The 20,504-nt window shown below is 38.0% G+C and overlaps 1 protein-coding gene across 2 annotated transcripts in view; it reads left to right on the top strand.

Annotated features, from left to right (window-relative positions):
• Positions 1-9,007, top strand: part of ACMSD (aminocarboxymuconate semialdehyde decarboxylase) — a 61,969-nt gene extending 52,962 nt beyond the window's left edge. For both annotated transcript variants that reach the window (XM_033860237.2, XM_033860238.1), the window contains 2 exons: positions 4,211-4,309; positions 8,945-9,007. In XM_033860237.2, coding sequence (XP_033716128.1) covers positions 4,211-4,309; positions 8,945-9,007 — 162 coding nt within the window. The remainder of the gene's footprint in view (positions 1-4,210; positions 4,310-8,944) is intronic.
• Positions 9,008-20,504: the final 11,497 nt, after the last annotated feature.

Here is a 20,504-nt window from a genome sequence, read left to right as displayed (position 1 = left end):
CATTGGTTGGAAAATTTAATATTGTTAAATGGCAATACTTCTCACACTGATCTATAGATTCAATGCAATCCCTATCAAAAATCCAGGGTTTTCTTGTTTGCTTTTTTATTTTTGCAGGAATTGACAAGCTGATCCTAAAATTCATATGGAAATGCAAGGGACCCAGAATGGCCAAAATGATTTTGAAAAAGAAGAACAAAATTGGAGGACTCACAGTCCCAATTTCAAAATTTTCTACACAGATACATACAGTAATCAAAACTGTGTGGTAGTGGCTTAAGGAGAGACATAAAGATAACTTATTTTGAACAAAGGTACCAATACAATTCAATGAAGAAAGAATAGTCTCTTCAATGTATTATAGTGGGATAACTGAATATCCACATACAGAAAAATAATAATAATGAAGTTGGATCTCTTCTTTACACTCAAAATACACAAAAGTTAACTCAAAATGGACCAAAGACCTAAAGGGAAAAGCTTAAACTACAAACTCTTAGAAGATAACATAGTTGTAAATCTTTGTGACCTTTTAGGCAATAATTTCTTGCATATGACGCCAAAACCACAAGCAACTAAAGAAAATAGATTAAATTCATTAAAATTTCAAAATTTGTGCTTCAAAAGATACAACCAGTGAAAAGACAGCCCACAGAATGAAGAAAATAGTTGTAAATCATACATCTGATAAGTCTCTAGTATTCAGAAAATATACAGAACTCTTACAACTCAACAATAAAAAGGAAACACGTGGGCCTGAATAGACACCAAGGATATAAATAGATATTTCTCCAAAGACATACGAATGGCCAATAAGCACATGGAAAGATGTTCAATGTAATTAGTCATTACAGAAATGCAAATCAAAATCACAGTGAGATACCACTTTGCACCCACCATGATAGCCATCATCAAAAAGATGAATAATGACAAGTGTTGGTGAGGATTTGGAGAAATTGGGACCCTCATACATTGCTGTTGGGAATGTAGAATGCTGCAACCACTGTGAAAAATAGTTTCTCAAAATGTTAAACATGGACTTACCATATGATCCAGCAACTCCACTCCTAGGTATATACCCAGGAGAAGTGAAAACGTGTTCATACAAAAACTCCTCTGTACACAATTGTTCAGAGAAACAATATCATAACACCCAAAAAGTAGAAACAACTCACATGTCCATCATCTGATGAATGGATAAACAACAATGTGGTATATCTATACAATGGAATATTATTTGGCCCAGAAAGGAATGAAGTACTGATTCAGGCTACATGGATAAACCTTGAAAACAATATACTAAGAGAAAAGAAGGCAACATACTGTTTGATTCCATTCATATGAAATGTCAGAAGAGGCAATTCCATGGACCTCCTTTACAGAAGGTAAATTAGTGTTTTCCAGGGGCTGGAAGGAGCTAACAAGGAGTGCCTGCTAATGAGTACGGGGTTTACTTTGGGGTGATAAAAATGTTCTGGAATTAGATAGTGGGAATGATTACACAAATTCATGAATATATGAAGACCCACTGAACTGTACACTTTTAAAGGGTGAATTTTATGGTATGTGAATTATATCTCAAAAAAAGAAGCGGGGGGATCTCCTACACCCCTGAATCCTAGTCTTCATTGGTGGAGACAACTAATGTTACTTGTTTCTTGGCTACCATTCGTGAAATAGACTTTATACATACAAACATATATTTCTGTGTCTATAGATCCCTTAGTAGAAACAGAAGTATGAGCATAGCAAATACACTGTCCTAGACTTTGTTTTCCCCCCTTCACGATATAACTTCAAGATCATTCCTCTTTTTTAAATTAATTAATTTTTTTATTGAAGTATAGTTGATTTACAATGTTGTGTTACTTTCTGCTGTACAGCAAAGTGAGTCAGTTATACATATACATATATCCATTCTTTTTAGATTCTATTCCCATATAGGCCATTACAGAGTATTGAATAGAGTTCCCTGCACTACACAGTAGGTTCTTATTATTTTATATATACTAGTATGTATATGTCAATCCCAATCTCCCAGTTTATCCCTTCCCCCTCTTTCCCCCTTGGTAACCATAAGTTTGTTTTCTACATCTGTGACTCAATTTCTGTTTTGTAAATAGGTTCATTTGTACCATTTTTTTAGATTCCACATATAAGTGATATCATATGCTATTTGAATTAACTTTAGTAAATTCCATATGACAGTTATTACACTGTATTTTCTCAATTACAAGATCATGGTTTTTTTTCTTATTAATCAATTTTTTATTGGAGTACAGTTGATTTACAATGTTGTTTTAGTTTCTGCTGTACGAGATCATTCCTCTTTATAATATAACTTGGTGATTATTTCATTACAGCATATGCAAGTATCTTTCATTCCTTTTTATTTTTGGATATGCTATAATTTAGTTTGATAGTCTTTTGCTGCTACAATAGTGCTGCAATTAACTTCCTCGATGTATTTCCATTACATGCATATGGGTGGGATAATTTCTAGAAGTAAAATTTCTGGTTGAAAATATGTTCTTATTTTGATAGATGGATTGATTATTGATTATTGATTTAATGTCTCTCTTACTAGATTATGAGTTTCTTAAGGAGAGGGAACATTTCTATTTTTTCCCCAAAATTTGTTCATTTATCACTGTATACTATTCCATTACAAAAATATATCATATTCTTATTCATTCTTATTTTAAATTCATATCAATTTAAAAATATTCATTTTTAAAAAATTATAGTTAATTTACAATGTTAGATTCATTTCAGGTATACAACATAGTGATTCGATATATTTCTATACATTACAAATGAATCACCACGATAAGTCTAGTAACCATCTGTCATCATACAAAGTTTTTTTTTTTTTTTTTTTGCGTTACGCGGGCCTCTCACTGTTGTGGCCTCTCCCATTGCGGAGCACAGGCTCCGGACGCGCAGGATCAGCGGCCATGGCTCACGGGCCTAGCCACTCCGCGGCATGTGGGATCTTCACAGACCGGGGCACGAACCCATGTCCCCTGCATCGGCAGGCGGACTCTCAACCACTGCGCCACCAGGGAAGCCCCAAAGTTTTTTTTTTTTTGGCTGCTTCTGCACTGGGACTTGGAGCAAGTGAGTTTTTGCACCTGCCCTTTAAGGATGGAGTCTCAGTTTCCAGCCTCTAGCTCTCCTAAACATAACACCCACTGGTTTTCAAAGCCAGGTATTTTGGGTGCTTGCCTTCCCAGTGCAGGACCACCAGGCTGGTGAACTCAGTGTGGGACTTGGACCCCTTGATCCTCAGGGAGGACCTCCACAGTTGTGATTTTCCTCCTGCTTATGGGTCACCATGCCAGGAATGTGGGTCTTGACAGTCCACGTCTCCACCACGCTACCTGTCAAGTTGTGGTTCTTTCTTTATATCTTTAGTTATGGAAAAAATCTTTTCTGCTAGCCATCGGGTCATTCTCAGAGATAGTTGGCCTGTAAGTAGCTGTAACTTAGGTGTGACAGGAGCTGAGCTCAGGATCTTCCTACTCTGCCATCTTGATCTTTCTCTATCCCCATTTCTGTTTTGTTGACCAATCTAGCAATCTAGATTTTAGCACATTGCTTGACATAGTGCTTTACTTATTTGTAGACAGACAAGCCTGTGTGCTTTATTGTACAAAGTGTCAAATAGAATTTCAAAGCTACATCATTAAAAAGCAAACAACAATCTAGTTTATAGAGATGGTAATTGTTTGGGGGGGTTGGTTGGTTTTTGTTTGTTTCTTTTCTTTTCATCCAGTTGTTTGTTTTTTATGTTTTCCTTTTAAACTCCAGTATATTTTCAAAAATTGTGCGGGTCAACTGCAATGCATCATTTTAAGAAATATAGAATCCTTAATTTCATCTGAAGACATCAGCATGTTTTATTAATAAACGCCTGCTTCTTATATTTGAGTATTCTGCATTTCAGTTACTTAAAAAAAACAAGGGAAGATGGGGGTTGATTTGCAGCTTTAAGAGACCTAATAGCGGCACCTGCTGGAGAAAATGTCAGAATAAGTTTTGAAGCCATTAAATCTTAAAAATTTTAGATCAGTTTGTTTCTGTTAATCAGGAAGAAATTTGTTATTTTACCATAGGAGTGCTTGTAATATGTAAATATAATTAAGTTTACAAGAGGTTCTTTGATGTTCTGCAAAATTAGAGATAAAAGTGTTTTTTCCTTTTTCAGGATAAAGTCATTTTGGGAACCGATTACCCCTTTCCACTAGGTGAGCTGGAACCTGGGAAACTGATAGAATCCATGGAAGAATTTGATGCAGAAACAAAGGTATGTGCCTTTTACTTCATGATCTTCTTCCTGAATTTTCCTGCTCTAATTGTGTTTGATTTCAGAGCACTTTGCTATGTGATAGCAAAGAACAGAGAAATCGTTACACTTAATATTCCTAGAACTGTTACTTGATCTCCAGAAACAGCTGACCTATTAAAGGGCAAAGGAAAGTTAAAATGCTGAAAGTCAATCTAGTACAACTAAATTCATAAAGCCAAGAAAGAAAACGGTAAAGAAGCACATAATAATAATATATTTAGATTTGCATGTTAGATGAATGAGAGAAATGTCTAAATTTTTCCTTTAATGTTTCTGTTACAAATCTACCAATCTCAAAAGTTGTAATGATTCTAGTTATTTGGATATTGAGACTAAAGTCTTGATTAACAGAACTCAAGGATCCAGAACCCTCAAGTAACTGGATTTTTTTTTTCTTTTAGCATTTGACTTTTAGAGTGGCTAAATGTGCCTTAATACTGCCACTGCCATTCTGCCCCTCAGGCTCCTGAACGAAAATGAGGTTAAAATGAGACTCAGTGTCCCCAGATTTCCTCTCTTTTGCCATCTCCTTCCCATCCCACACCCACCCCCAACAAAACAAGTTTTTCCTAAGACTTCACTGCCAATTACTACCAGGGGACAGGGATGGCCAAAAATGAAAACATGGGGATATATAAATTCTTAACAAATCTTACAAAAGTTTTAGTCATAGTCCTTTTGTATAAGTCTTGGCTTTCTTCTAAACTAGAATCCAAAATTTCTCTTCAACTCTAATTCTCTGCTTTAATTTTTAAGGATATATTAGCTCATCACATCTTCTCAGTAGGCTTGAAGTACGTGAACAGATGCCAACAAAGGTCCTTTTTCTTTTTTTTAGATTTATTTTTTATTTTAGGCTGCGTAGGATCTTAGTTGTGGCACTAAGGATCTTCACTGAGGCATATGGGATCGTTCGTTGCGGCACACGAGCTCTTCCTTGTGGTGTACAGGGCTTTTCTCTAGTTGTGGCGCACAGGCTCCAGGGCGTGTGGGCTCTGCAGTTGTGGCGCAAAGGTTCCACAGAACGTGGGCTCTGTAGTTTGTGGCACGCAGGCTCCCTAGTTGAGGCACGTGAGCTCAGTAGTTGCGGTGCGTGGGTTTAATTGCCCCATGGCATGTGGGATCTTAGTTCCTTGACCAGGGATCGAACCTGCGTCCCCTGCATTGTAAGGCGGATTCTTTACCACTAGACCACCAGGGAAGTCCCAAGGGTCCATTTTGACATATACTAGTTGCAAGTTATTGACTGGGAGACCTCAGACTGCTTTAAACAGGAAGTTTCTCCTTTGGCACTTACCCACCTTAAGGCACTAAAAGTCTTGAATTGTTAAATATATACTTATTAAAGTAGTAAGCAATACTAAGTTTTTTAACTTTTTATATCAAAGGTTTTATATCAAAGGTTGAGAAATGAAAAACTTTCTATAACATTAACCAAAATTAAACTGAAACCAGATTACCCCAAGAATCCTGATTAAGATTTTAATGGAATAATAATAATTATTATTACATGGCTTTTGTTATTTAATTTTATGTGCTTATCACTTTCAAGTTTTCAGAAAATCTTGAATAAAAATTTTATATTGTCACAAATTCATGACATTATGTATAAGGTTACTCATTATAACACTGTTTGTAATAAAACTAAAAACAATCTACAGGGGAATAAATAAATAATAACATATCCATACAATGGATTCTATACAGCCATAAAAAAATATTAAGAATCGATTTCTAAGATATATTAAGTTAAGCAAGGTGCAAAAACTGCATATAGTATACTTCCATTTGTGTATGGTATACTATCCATTTGTGAAAAAAAATTATAAACCTACATATAAATGCATAAAATATTTCTGGAAGAAGGACAAGAAACTGATAACTCTGGAAAGAAAAAATAGTGGTTGGGTAGCACTAGTGAAAGGAAATGTACATTTTTATACCTTTTGAATTTTGAGCCACATGAAGGTAAAATTTCACTAAAAAGTTTTAAATGAAATAAATAAATCCATTTGATGAGCACAACCAGCCTGGGAGATAGGCAGATGCATTCCACCATGTAGATGCAGAGGAGAAAAACAAGACTTGGGGGTTGAGTGATTTGCCAAAAGGGATATAACTGCTGGATTACAGCACATGGACCCAACCCCAAATCTCCAGACTCCAGGATCAGGTTTCCATCCAACACACCAAAATGTATCTCCTTCAAAGGATACTCAGTACCAACCTATTTTATTATTTTTATTTATTTATTTTTATTTGGCTGCGTTGGGTCTTCGTTGCTGCGTACCGGCTTTCTCTAGTGGCAGCGAGTGGGGGATACTCTTCATTGCGGTGTGCAGGCTTCTCATTGCAGTGGCTTCTCTTGTTGTGGCTCACGGGCTCTAGGGCACAGGCTCAGTAGTTGTGGTGCACGAGCTCAGTAGTTGTGGCTCGTGGGCTCTAGAGCACAGGCTCAGTAGTTGTGGTGCATGGGCTTAGTTGCTCCACGGCATGTGGGATCCCCCCGGACCAGGGCTCGAATCTACATCTCCTGCACTGCCAGGCAGATTCCCAGCCACTGCAACACCAGGGAAGCCCCCCAATCTATTTTTTTTTAAATAAATTTATTTATTTATTTTTGGCTGCCTTGGGTCTTGGTTGCTACGTGTGGGCTTTCTCTAGTTGTGGTGAGCAGGGGCTACTCTTTGTTGTGGTGCGCAGGCTTCTCATTGCAGTGGCTTCTCTTGTTGCAGAGCACGGGCTCTAGGCACACGGGCTTCAGTAGTTGTGGCATGTGGGCTCAGTAGTTGTGGCACACAGTCTTAGTTGCTCTGCAGCATGTGGGATCTTCCCGGACCAGGGCTCAAACCCATGTCCCCTTCATTGGCAGGCGGATTCTTAACCACTGCACCACCAGGGAAGCCCCACCCAACCTATTTTAAAAAGCAAATAGTTTCTCACAGCAGCAACAGTCACTTCTGAATCTTCCTTTAGAGGAGGATGGCCCAAGTGTGAATCTGGGAAGAACCCTGAATAAGAGGTCCCTGCCTCAAATTACCCACTCTTCAAGGCTGTGTGAGAACCCTGAAGTGGTCATGATATATAGATACACACTAATGGTACGGATATTACATGACACCATACATGTTTCCTTCCACCCTCAATTACATACCTCCCTTTTGCAAGCAGGATATATATCAATTAGGGTATCACAAAATTACCCCTCAAAACACAGGAGTTCTTTCTGTGGAGATGATCTAATCTATAGCTGGGGAGAGAGTGAAAAAAAACTTGGCAGTCTTTTTCTCATGTGAAATTTATAAATGTACATACTTGTACAATTTTCTGAGACTCTTCATCTGTATCACGTTTCTTGCTCCAAAAGAGCTTACTTTTTATTCAGGGCCATGTGAAAGGACAACACATATACCGAGAAGGTGGTAGGTGGCTAGATGACTTCTGGGCACTTTCCAACTGTCTTATCTTACAGACCTAAAACTCACTGGAGGGTCCTGTAAAAAGAAAGTCATTTTCCTAAGAGGGTTTTCCCTGTTGTAATTCTCCTCCCCTCCTCCTACAACCAAGTTTCAAACTTAGATTTCAAATAGAGGACAAAGGGGGAACTGAAGGCAGTTAGTTAAAAGGTACAAACTTCCAGTTACAAGATAAATAAGTACTAGGGTTGTAATGTACAACATGATAAATATAATTAATGCTGCTATATGTTATATATGAAAGTTATTAAGAAACTAAATCCTAAGAGTTCTCATCCCAAGGAAAAAAATATTTTTTTCTGTTTCTTTAATGTATCTATACGAGATGATGGATGTTCACTAAACTTACTGTGATCATTTCATGATGTACATAAGTCAAATCATTATGTTGTACACCTTAAACTTATACAGTGTTCTATATCAATTATATCTCAATAAAACTGGAAGAAAAAAAAGAACTTCATTCCTTTTGGGGCCTAAATATTCCATTTATGTATATACCACATTTAAAAATCTATTCATCTGTTGATGTATGCTTAGGTTGTTTCCATCTTTTGGCTGCTGTGAACATTCGCATACAAGTATCTGAGTCCCTGTTTTTAATTCTTTTGGTTATATAACTAGGAGTAGAATTGTTGGGTCATATCATAATTCTGTTTCTAATATATTTAAACTTATCATTCTATTATGTTGTATAAAAAGCATCTGCAGAAATCTTTCAGTAGGAACTGTTATTATAAAAATAAGCATAAAACAAATATACATTTTATATGTTACTTATAACATAAATACATATTTACATGTTTCAAAATTCAAAAAAATCCATTTTTTGTCCATGATTGTCAACATATTTGAGAAGTAGGGAAAATAATAAAAGCACAAATATACCACACACCATTTATATTTTTGCTTTTAAAAGACTGTTCAAAACAAATATATGAATATAATTTGAAAAACAATGGGGTGAAACATGGGTCAAGAGATTCATTGTTTAACCTGCTAATATTTTTCTCTCACACTGGGGAACTGAGTTTTTAAAAACCTGATAAAGACACTTACTAAGTACTTTAAAACAACCATTAAATAATGCTTTAAAATAAAATCTTTTCTTTTTCAGGATAAACTCAAAGCTGGCAATGCTCTAAAATTTTTGGGTCTTGAGAGAAAACAATTTGAATGACTGAATTTACTACAAAGGCAAATTTCAAGAAGATATTTTATTTTTGTTTTTAAATATGTATCACTTATGTATCACTAAAATCCTATTTTGAACACTTTTATCTAGAAATAGAATATATAACCTAAATTGTTCCAAAAATGACTCGTGCTTTTATTCAGAAAAGCAGTACATTATTTCATGTGCAAATCAAAAATAATTTTCCCAGTGCCTTTTAAATTAATGTCAGAAATAAAAAGCAAAATGTCATTAATGATTTATATGGAAAAAATAACAGATTCATCCCAGAGCATTCAGGTAGGTTCTACTTTGAGCAAATATATGTTCATAGGGCCCAAATAAACTGTTTTTATTCACTTTAACACCTTCCATTAGCCCAGAAGTGGGCTGAGAGTGCTTTAGGCTCCAAAAAAATAAATGATATACATATTCCATAATGTCTAGAAGCTTATAGAGTGCTGAGAGTGCTTTAGGCTCCAAAAAAATAAATAATATACATATTCCATAATGTCTAGGAGCTTATAGCCCAATTAAGGAGGCAAGACACATGTTCATGGAATAATAACTAACCAATAGAACATGCGTGTCACAGAAGTTTCAGTAAGAAAAATTCATTTGGATTCAAACTTTGGGCAGATCTTCACAGAAGCTGGAACTTGGGCTGAGTCTATACGGATGGATAAGGCATGTTTAGGTTTGGAAGATAGGAAATAGATAGGAAGGCAAAACTATGGGCACATAGTTCCCATATGAATGAGAACTTATCTATTCTGGAGAAAAGTTTCAGTATGTAATTTACTTTTACGAGAAGCTCTTTTAATTTAAAATACAGAGCAGAATGTTTAAAGAAGGCTGTAGAGACTGAGCAGGGCAATACCAGGGTAGCCTTGTTCTACTCACTTCATTTCTGGTCATCCCACCTGGACTGCTGAAAATGAACTTGGTCCTGGGAAGGGTGATGAACGTCTGTGGTTCATGTTCCTCTGGCTGAATTCTAAAATCAAATATAATTTTTCTAAATTACCCTCTTGCTTCAGTTTCATTCATACTTCTTTTCCCTTCCATTAGTCCAGAAAATCAAGTTGAGTACTGGCATGTGATTTGTACTGATTTAATTTTTGCTAAACTACACCCATCCCGTTATTTTTTCTTCATTTATTTAGTCTGTAACTCCATCTCTTTCTTGCTACTCCTGTTGCTTTCTAGGACTTTACCCACCCACCACTCTGTTACTCCAATCTGCCTAAAAAGAAAAACAAAGTTGTGCAAAACAGCAACATGAAGCATGTGTTATTATTCTTTTCCTTCCCCATTCTTTGGGGAAAATATCTGTTCCTTTTCAAATAATATATATTTGAGCACTGTTAACACAGTGTTTGATGATTGTGTTATCATGAAAAGTAACTTGATCATCTCATTCAGTATCATAGATCTATAGATACATAGTTTAAATAGATACCGGGTATATTCATAGTCACAGAGTATTTATATGATGTGCCAGTACTGTAGGACAGTTCCAGACACTGGGGATATAGAAGTTAACAAAAAGGATGAAATTCCTTCTCTGATGAAGCCTACAATCTGGAGGGTAAGAAACATAAATAAATGAAGGAGGACAAAGAAAGGAGGAATGGAGAGTGAGAGGGAGGGAGGGAGGAAGGAAGGAAGGGAGGGAGGGAGGGAAGGAAGAGAGGGAATTCTTCTCATACTGATAAACATTATGCAGAGATGAAAACAAGGAAATGTATAGAGTGACTAAGGGAAGGATGGGAGATAAAATATTGAGCTGTAAGGCCAGAGAATACCACTTTAAAGAGGACTTTGAACTAAGACTCGACCAGTAGAAAGAAAGAGCCATGGAGAAGAGTCTTGCGGGCAAAGGCTCTGAGGCAGAAAAGAGCTGTGGCAGAGCTTGTGAGCAAGGGGGTGAGAAGTAGCGACAAAGCGGAAAAGCTGGCCAGGTAAGCAGGCCAAGGTCAAGTTTAGATTTTCATATTAAGTTTTATAGGAAGCCACTGGAGTTTTTTTAAAATAGGTTTGTGACATGCTCTGACTTAGGTTTAAAAAAACACATTAGCAGCTGTGTAGAAAATTATTTAAAGGGGTCAAGAATGGTACTAGGGAGACTAGGCAAGAAATGATGGTGACTTGGGCAAGAGTAGTAGAAAGGAGATGGTGAGATGGGGTTGTAGGGAGAAGCAACAGCACTTGATAAATGTGAGGACAAGCGGAGATGGGAAGGAAAGAAATCAAGGCTGATACCCAGGTGCCTGTCTGTTATGTGTGAGTGCACCACAGTTTGTTCAATCAGTCTCCTACATTTGAACATTACATGTAATTTTCCAATATTTTGCAATTACAAACAACACTGCAATAAAATTAGGTTCAATTCTTACAGCAAACATAAGGACAACCCCAACTTCGATTTGATCAAAGATTAACTCTAAGATAAAATGAAACTATGCAGATGCAAGAAAAGATGAGAAAATTCCTCTTTAATCCGAATGTAAAGATGGGCTTTCTTTCCTTTTTTCTAAAATTTATTTATTTTATTTATTTATTTTTGGCTGCGTTGGATCTTCGTTGCTGCACGCGGGCTTTCTCTAGTTGCAGTGAGTGGGGGCTATTCTTCGTTGCGGTTCACGGGCTTCTCATTGCAGTGGCTTCTCTTGTTGTGCAGCACGGGCTCTAGGGGCATGGGTTTCAGTAGTCATGGCACGTGGGCTTAGTAGTTGTGACTTGCGGGCTCTAGAGTGCAGGCTCAGTAGTTGTGGTGCACAGGATTAGTTACTCGGCGGCATGTGGGATCTTCCTGGACCAGGGCTCGAACCGTATCCCCTGCATTGGCAGGCGGATTCCTAACCATTGCGCCACCAGGGAAGCCCAAGAAGGGTTTTCTAATGATGTCTTTTCTGTGCAATAACTCTGGGGACATTTAGCCTCTGAGATGTAGCTAAAGGTATTAAATTCATCCATACCTTAGACACAGATGCCTTGACTCCTAGTTTTTTTCACTAGAGCAGCTAAGCAGATTTATTTTACCATCATGAGGAAGAGTGGGAAAAACAGATTTAGGAAGAAAGAGAATCAATAGTTCTACTGTGGGCTTCCCTGGTGGCGCAGTGGTTGAGAGTCCGCCTGCCGATGCAGGGGACATGGGTTCGTGCCCCGGTCCAGGAGGATCCCACATGCCGCGTAGCGGTTGGGCCCGTGAGCCATGGCCGCTGAGCCTGCGCGTCCGGAGTCTGTGCTCCGCAATGGGAGAGGCCACAACAGTGAGAGGCCCGCTTACCGCAAAAAAAAAAAAAAAAAAAAAAAAAAAAAATATATATATATATATAGTTCTACTGTTGAACTTGTTATATTTCAGATGTGTCTTAGACATTTAAGTAGGAATGTCCAGTAAGCAGTTAGGTATATTACTCTGGAGACTTCAAGAGGGAAGCAGTGTACAAAAGGTATTTAAAGAAATAAGACTGGATGAAATCACTGAGAGAAAAAGTAGAGCAGAGAACCAAAAGAACCCAGGACAAATACCTGGGATTCAGCAGCATTTGGAAGTCGGATGGAGGTAGCCAGCATTGAAAACTGAGTAGTGCCCAGTAAGGTAGGAGGAAAACCAGAAAAATGTGGTATTCAGAAGTAAGGGGGAGACAATGTTTCAACAAGTCCTAACAGCTTTAGGCATTAAAAAAAAAAAAAAAGCTACAATACTATGATACTTTACAGAATCATATGCCCCCAATATAACTCAATCCCTTTATCCCAAAAAAGTTCCACTTCCTATAGTCCCAACTCTGATTAATGGCATCACCCAGTCACCAAAATTCTCTCCTTCACCCATATCAAACCTGACATTACCTCTGATAGATTCTGCCATTTTAACATATATCTTTCACTTCTTATCTATTCTTTCTTCCCTAACGCTCCCAACTAAATTCAGGTCCTCAAGTTTCAGCAGGACTATTGAAATAATCTCTTATGTCTACCCCTGCCTCTTGGCTTAGTCTGGGTACAATCCATCTTCCATATTGTGGCCAGAGAAAATTTTCCAAAGTATGTATCTGATCATATTGCTTTCTCTCTCTCTCTCTCTCTCCTTCAAAATTCCTCAGGACCTAAAGTGATGGTTTCTAGGCTTTGGGATTTCATTAATCAGTACCTCCCCCTTTGAAAAACTGTACTGATATCTCTAATAGAACATACTTCTCATTTTGGATTGCAGCTGCTATCTTCCCACTGGCCTGGGACTTCCTTGAGAGCAGAAACTATGACTTCATTCACTTATGCACTCATTCACATACATTCAACAATATTTATTGAGGGTCTATTATGCGCCAAGAACCACACTAGGTCCTGGGATGATGTAAGTAAAAACAAACACAGTTCCTGTCCTCAATTGTGCTTATAATCTAGTTAGGGAGACAGGTATCAAATAAGCAACAAATTAATATAAAACTTCTACCATCACAAGAGCTATGAAGGAGAAGCACACAGTGTATAGAGAGCTTAAAATAAGGGATTTGAGCCAATCAGAGTTGCGGAGAGAATTTTCAGAAGTGTTGCTTGAGCTGGGATCTGAAGAGCAGACAAGAGCTAAAAGGTAGAAAGGCAAAGATGAGAGTGAAAAATATCTGAGGCAGAGGAATAAGAAATAAGACCACAGTAAGAAATAAGACCACTGGGGCTGGAGGTGAGAAAGCAAGACATTCTTGGTACAAAGTGACAAGATCACGTAGGGCCATACATCGGTTAAGGAATTTTATCTGTCAAAAAGCAATGAGGTTTTCAGGCTTATCTGGCGGCGCAGTGGTTAAGAATCTGCCTGCCAATGCAGGGGACACAGGTTCGAGCCCTGGTCCGGGAAGATCCCACATGCCGTGGAGCAACTAAGCCCATGTGCCACAACTACTCAGCCTGCACTCTAGAGCCTGCAAGCCACAACTACTGAAGCCCCTGTGCCTAGAGCCTGGGCTCCACAACAAGAGAAGCCATCGCAATGAGAAGCCCGTGCACTGCAACAAGAGTAGCCCCCCCGTCACTGCAACTAAAACAAAGCCCGTGCGCAGCAACAAGGACCCAATGCAGCCAAAATTAAAATAAATAAATTTAAATTTAAAAAATAAAGTTAAGAAAAAAAAGCAATGAGGTTTTCAATTAGGAGATGACATAACTAGAGCTGAATTTTGAAAAGACTCTTCTGGCCCTAAAACAATACTGCTCACACCCAGAATCTCAAAAATCTCTCAGGAAAATCACCTTTTCAGGCTTTTCTTGCCCATGTTTTCTACTACAAGTACTTCTCCAAAACATACTCCAGGGGGGAAAAAAAATCCCACCACCATCAGATTCCAAAGGACAACTATGCATAGTTATCCAAGTACTTCTCTTCATTGTATTCTACCATTCCCCATATTTCCGATCTCCACTAAAAAGGAAGTGAGCTCTACTTCAATTTATATTACCCAACCAGAAAACTTAAACTTATATTGATGTAAAAAAAAAATGATACAAATGAATTAGTTACAAAACAGAAAGAAACTCACAGACACAAAAAACAAAATTATAGTTACCAAAAGGGAAAGGGGGGTGGGGGGAGGGATCAATTAGGAGCTTGGGATTAACATATACACATTACTATGTAGAAAACAGATAACCAACAAGAACCTACTGTATAACACAGGGAGCTAAACTCAATATTTTGTAGTAACCTATAACGAAAAAGAATCTGAAAAGGAATATATATGTGTGTGTGTGTGCATGTGTGTGTGTGTGACTGTACCACTGTGCTGTACACGTGAAAATAACCAACTAACAAACTGATCAACTATACTTCAATTAATAAAAAGTATATTCGAGATTGGTTCAAGATGGCGAAGTAGAAGGACGAGCTCCCACGCCCTCTTGCGAGAACACCAGAATCACAACTAACTGCTGAACAATCATCAACAGGAAGACACTGGAACTCACCAAAACAGAAACCGCACATCCAAAGACAAAGGAGAAGCCACAATGAGACGGTAGGAGGGGCGCAATCACAGTAAAATCAAATCCCATAACTGCTGGGAGGGTGACTCACAAACTGGAGAACACTTATACCACAGAAGTCCACCCACTGGAGTGAAGCTTCTGAGCCCCACGTCAGGCTTCCGAACCTGGGGGTCTGTCAATGGGAGGAGGAATTCCTAGAGAATCAGACTTTGAAGGCTAGCAGGATTTGACTACAGGACTGGGGGAAACAAAGACTCCACTCTTGGAGGGCACACACAAAGTAGTGTGTGCATCGCGACACAGGGGAAGGAGCAGTTACCCCATAGGAGACTGAACCAGACCTGCCTGCTAGTGTTGGAGGGTCTCCTGCAGAGGCGGGGGGTGGCTCTGTCTCACCGTGAGAACAAGGACACTGGCAGCAGAAGTTCTGGGAAGGACTCCTTGGTGTGAGCCCTCCCAGAGTCCACCATTATCCCCACCAAAGAGCCCAGGTAGGCTCCAGTGTTGGGTCGCCTCAGGCCAAACATCCAACAGGGAGGGAACCCAGCCCCACCCATCAGCAGACGAGCGGATTAAAGTTTTACTGAGCTCTGCCAACCAAAGCAACAGCCAGCTCTACCCACAAACAGTCCATCCCATCAGGAAACTTGCACAAGCCTCGTAGATAGCCTCATCCACCAGAGGGCAGACAGCAGAAGCAAGAACTACAATCCTGCAGCCTGTGGAACAAAAACCACATTCACAGAAAGATAGACAAGATGAAAAGGCAGAGGGCTATGTACCAGATGAAGGAATAAGATAAAACCCCAGAAAAACAACTAAATGAAGTGGAGATAGGCAACCTTCCAGAAAAAGAATTCAGAATACTGATAGTGAAGATGATCCAGGACCCTGGAAAAAGAATGGAGGAAAAGATGGAGAAGATGCAAGAAATGTTTAACAAAGACCTAGAAGAATTAAAGAACAAACAAACAGAGATGAACAATACAATAACTGAAATGAAAACTACACTAGAAGGAATCAATAGCAGAATAACTGAGGCAGAAGAACGGATAAGTGACCTGGAAGACAGAATGATGGAATTCACGGCTGCAGAACAGAATAAAGAAAAAAGAATGAAAAGAAATGAAGACAGCCTAAGAAACCTCTGAGACAACATTAAATGCAACAACATTCGCATTATAGGGGTCCCAGAAAGAGAACAGAGAGAGAAAGGACCCGAGAAAATATTTGAAGAGATTATAGTCAAAAACTTCCCTAACATGGGAAAGGCAATAGCCACCCAAGTCCAGGACGTGCAGAGAGACCCATACAGGATAAACCCAAGGTGAAACACGCTGAGACACACAGTAACCAAATTGGCAAATATTAAAGACAAAGAAAAATTATTGAAAGCATCAACGGAAAAATGACAACATACAAGGGAACTCCCATAAGGTTAACAGCTGATTTCTCAGCAGAAACTCTACAAGCCAGAAGGGAGTGGCATGATATACTTAAAGTGATGAAAGGTAAGAACCTACAACCAAGATTACTCTACCTGGCAAAGACCTCATTCAGATTCAATGGAGAAATCAAGAGCTTTACAGACAAGCAAAAACTAATAGAATTCAGCACCACGAAACCAGCTCTACAACAAATGCTAAAGGAACTTCTCTAAGTGGGAAGCACAAGAGAAGAAAAGGACCTACAAAAACAAACCCAAAACAATTAAGAAAATGGTCATAGGAACGTACATATCGATGATTACCTTAAACGTGAATGGATTAAATGCTCCAACCAAAAGATACAGGCTTGCTGAATGGACACAAAAACAAGACCCATATATATAGTGTCTACAAGAGACACACTTCAGACCTAGGGACACATTCAGACTGAAAGTGAGGGGATGGAAAAACATATTCCATGCAAATGAAAATCAAAAGAAAGCTGGAGTAGCAATGCTCATATCAGATAAAATAAAGTTTAAAATAAAGAATGTTACAAGAGACAAGGAAGGACACTACATAATGATCAAGGGATCAATCCAGGAAAAAGATATAACAATTATAAATATATATGCACCTAACATAGGAGCACCTCAACACATAAGGCAACTGCTAACAGCTATAAAAGAGGAAATCGACAGTAACACAATAATAGTGGGGGACTTTAACACCTCACTTACACCAATGAACAGATCATCCAAACAGAAAATATATTTTTTTCTTTTCAAACAGAAAATTAATAAGGAAACACAAGCTTTGAATGACACAATAAACCAGATAGATTTCATTGATGTTTATAGGATATTCCATCCAAAAACAGCAGATTACACTTTCTTCTCAAGTGTGCACGGAAATTCTCCAGGATAGATCACATCTTGGGTCACAAACCAAGCCACACTAAATTTAAGAAAATTGTAATCATATCAAGCATCTTTTCTGACCACAACGCTATGAGATTAGAAATGAATTACAGGGTAAAAACGTAAAAAACACAAACACATGGAGGCTAAACAATACATTACTAAATAACCAAGAGATCACTGAAGAAATCAAAGAGGAAATCATAAACTACCTAGAGACAAATGATAATGAAAACACGACGATCCAAAACCTATGGGATGCAGCAAAAGCAGTTCTAAGAGGGAAGTTTATAGCTATACAAGCCTACCTCAAGAAACAAGAAAAATCTCAAATAAACAATCTAACCTTACACCTAAAAGAACTAGAGAAAGAAGAACAAACAAAACCCAAAGTTACTAGAAGGAAAAAAATCATAAAGATCAGAGCAGAAATAAATGAAATAGGAACAAAAAAAACAAGAGCAAAGATCAATAAAACTAAAAGCTGGTTCTTTGAGAAGATAAACAAAATTGATAAACCATTAACCAGACTCATCAAGAAAAAGAGGGAGAGGACTCAAATCAATAAACTTAGAAATGAAAAAGAAGTTGCAACAGACACCACAGAAATACAAAGCATCCTAGGAGACTACTACAAGCAGCTCTATGCCAATAAAATGGACAACCTGGAAGAAATGGACAAATTCTTAGAAAGGTATAACCTTCCAAGACTGAACCAGGAAGAAACAGAAAATATGAACAGACCAATCACAAGTAATGACATTGAAACTGTGATTAAAAATCTTCCAACAGGGCTTCCCTGATGGCACAGTGGTTAAGAATCCACCTGCCAATGCAGGGGACACGGGTTCGAGCCCTGTCTGGGAAGATCCCACATGCCGCGGAGCAACTAAGCCCACGTGCCTAGAGCCTGTGCTCTGCAACAAAAGAAGCCACTGCAAAGAGAAGGCTGCGCACACCGCAACGAAGAGTAGCCCCCACTCTCTGCAACTAGAGAAACCCACATGCAGCAACGAAAACCTGATGCAGCCAGTAAATAAATAAATAAAATTAATTAATTAAAAAAAATTTTAAAAACAAACAACAAAACAAAATCTTCCAACAAACAAAAGTCCAGGACCAGATGGCTTCACAGATGAATTCTATCATTTAGAGAAGAACTAACACCCATTCTTCTCAAACTCTTCCCAAAAATTGCAGAGGAAGGAACACTCCCAAACTCATTCTATGAGGCCACCATCACCCTGATACCAAAACCAGACAAAGATACTACAAAAGAAGACAATTACAGACCAATATCACTGATGAATAGAGATGTAAAAATCCTCAACAAAATACTAGCAAACAGAATCCAACAACACATTCAAAGGATCATACACCATGATCAAGTGGGATTTACGCAGGGATGCAAGGATTCAATATATACAAATCAATCAATGTGATACACCATATTAACAAACTGAATAATAAAAACCATATGATCATCTCAATAGATGCAGAAAAAGCTTTTGACAAAATTCAACACCCATTTATGATAAAAGCACTCCAGAAAGTGGGCATAGAGGGAACGTACCTCAACATAATAAAGGCCATATACAACAAACCCACAGCAAACATCACTCTCAATGGTGAAAAACTGAAAGCATTTCCTCTAAGATCAGGAACAAGATAAGGATGTCCACTCTCACCACTATTATTCAACATAGTTTTGGAAGTCCTAGCCATGGCAATCAGAGAAGAAAAAGAAATAAAAGGAATCCAAATTGGAAAACAAAAAGTAAAACTGTCACTGTTTGCAGATGAGATGATACTATACATAGAGAATCCAACAGATGCCATGAGAATACTACTAGAGCTAATTAATGAAATTGGTAAAGTTGCAGGATACAAAATTAATGCACAGAAATCTTTTGCATTCCCATACACTAATGATGAAAAATCTGAAAGAGAAATTAAGGAAACACTCCCATTTACCATTGCAACAAAAAGAATAAAATACCTAGGAATAAACCTACCTAGGGAGACAAAAGACCTGTATGCAGAAAACTATAAGACACTGATACCAACAGATGGAGAGATATACCATGTTCTTGGATTGGAAGAATCAATACTGTGAAAATTACTATACTACCCAAAGCAATCTACAGATTCAATGTAAGCCCTATCAAATTACCAATGGCATTTTTTACAGAACTAGAATAAAAAATCTTAAAATTTGTATGGAGTCACAAAAGACCCCGAATAGCCAAAGCAGTATTGAGGGAAAAAAACGGAGTTGGAGGAATCAGACTTCCTGACTTCAGACTATACTACAAAGCTACAGTAATCAAGACAATATCATACTGTCACAAAAACACAAATATTGATCAATGGAACAGGATAGAAAGCTGAGCTATAAACCTGCACACCTACGGTCAACTAATCTATGACAAATAAGGCAAGGATATACAATGGAGAAAGACAGTCTCTTCAATAAGTGGTGCTGGGAAAACTGGACAGCTACATGTAAAAGAATGAAATTAGAACACTCCCTAACACCACACACAAAAATAAACTCAAAATGGATTAGAGACCTAAATGTAAGGCCAGACACTATAAAACTCTTAGAGGAATACATAAGCAGAACACTCTATGACATAAACCATAGCAAGATCCTTTTTGACCCACCTCCTAGAGAAATGGAAATAAAAACAAAAATAAACAAATGGGACCTAACGAAACTTAAAAGCTTTTGCACAGCAAAGGAAACCATAAAGAAAACGAAAAGACAACCTTCAGAATGGGAGAAATTTTTTGCAAACGAATCAATGGACAAAGGATTAATCTCCGAAATATATAAACAGCTCATGCAGCTCAATATTGAAAAAACAAACAACCCAATCCAAAAATGGGCAGAAGACCGAAATAGACATTTCTCCAAAGAAGATATACAGATGGCCAAGAAGCACATGAAAACCTGCTCAACATCACTAATTATTAGAGAAAGGCAAATCAAAACTACAATGAGGTATCACCTCACACTGGTTAGAATGGGCATCATCAGAAAATCTACAAACAACAAATGCTTCAGAGGGTGTGGAGAAAAGGGCACCCTATTGTATTGTTGGTGGGAATGTAAATGGATACAGCCACTATGGAGAACAGTATGGAGGTTCCTTAAAT

This window comes from Tursiops truncatus, chromosome 7 (genome assembly GCF_011762595.2).
Source record: "Tursiops truncatus isolate mTurTru1 chromosome 7, mTurTru1.mat.Y, whole genome shotgun sequence".
In the NCBI taxonomy this organism is placed as follows: domain Eukaryota; kingdom Metazoa; phylum Chordata; class Mammalia; order Artiodactyla; family Delphinidae; genus Tursiops; species Tursiops truncatus.
Note: the sequence above shows the minus strand (reverse complement) of the source record. Positions and strands in the feature narration are given on the sequence as shown.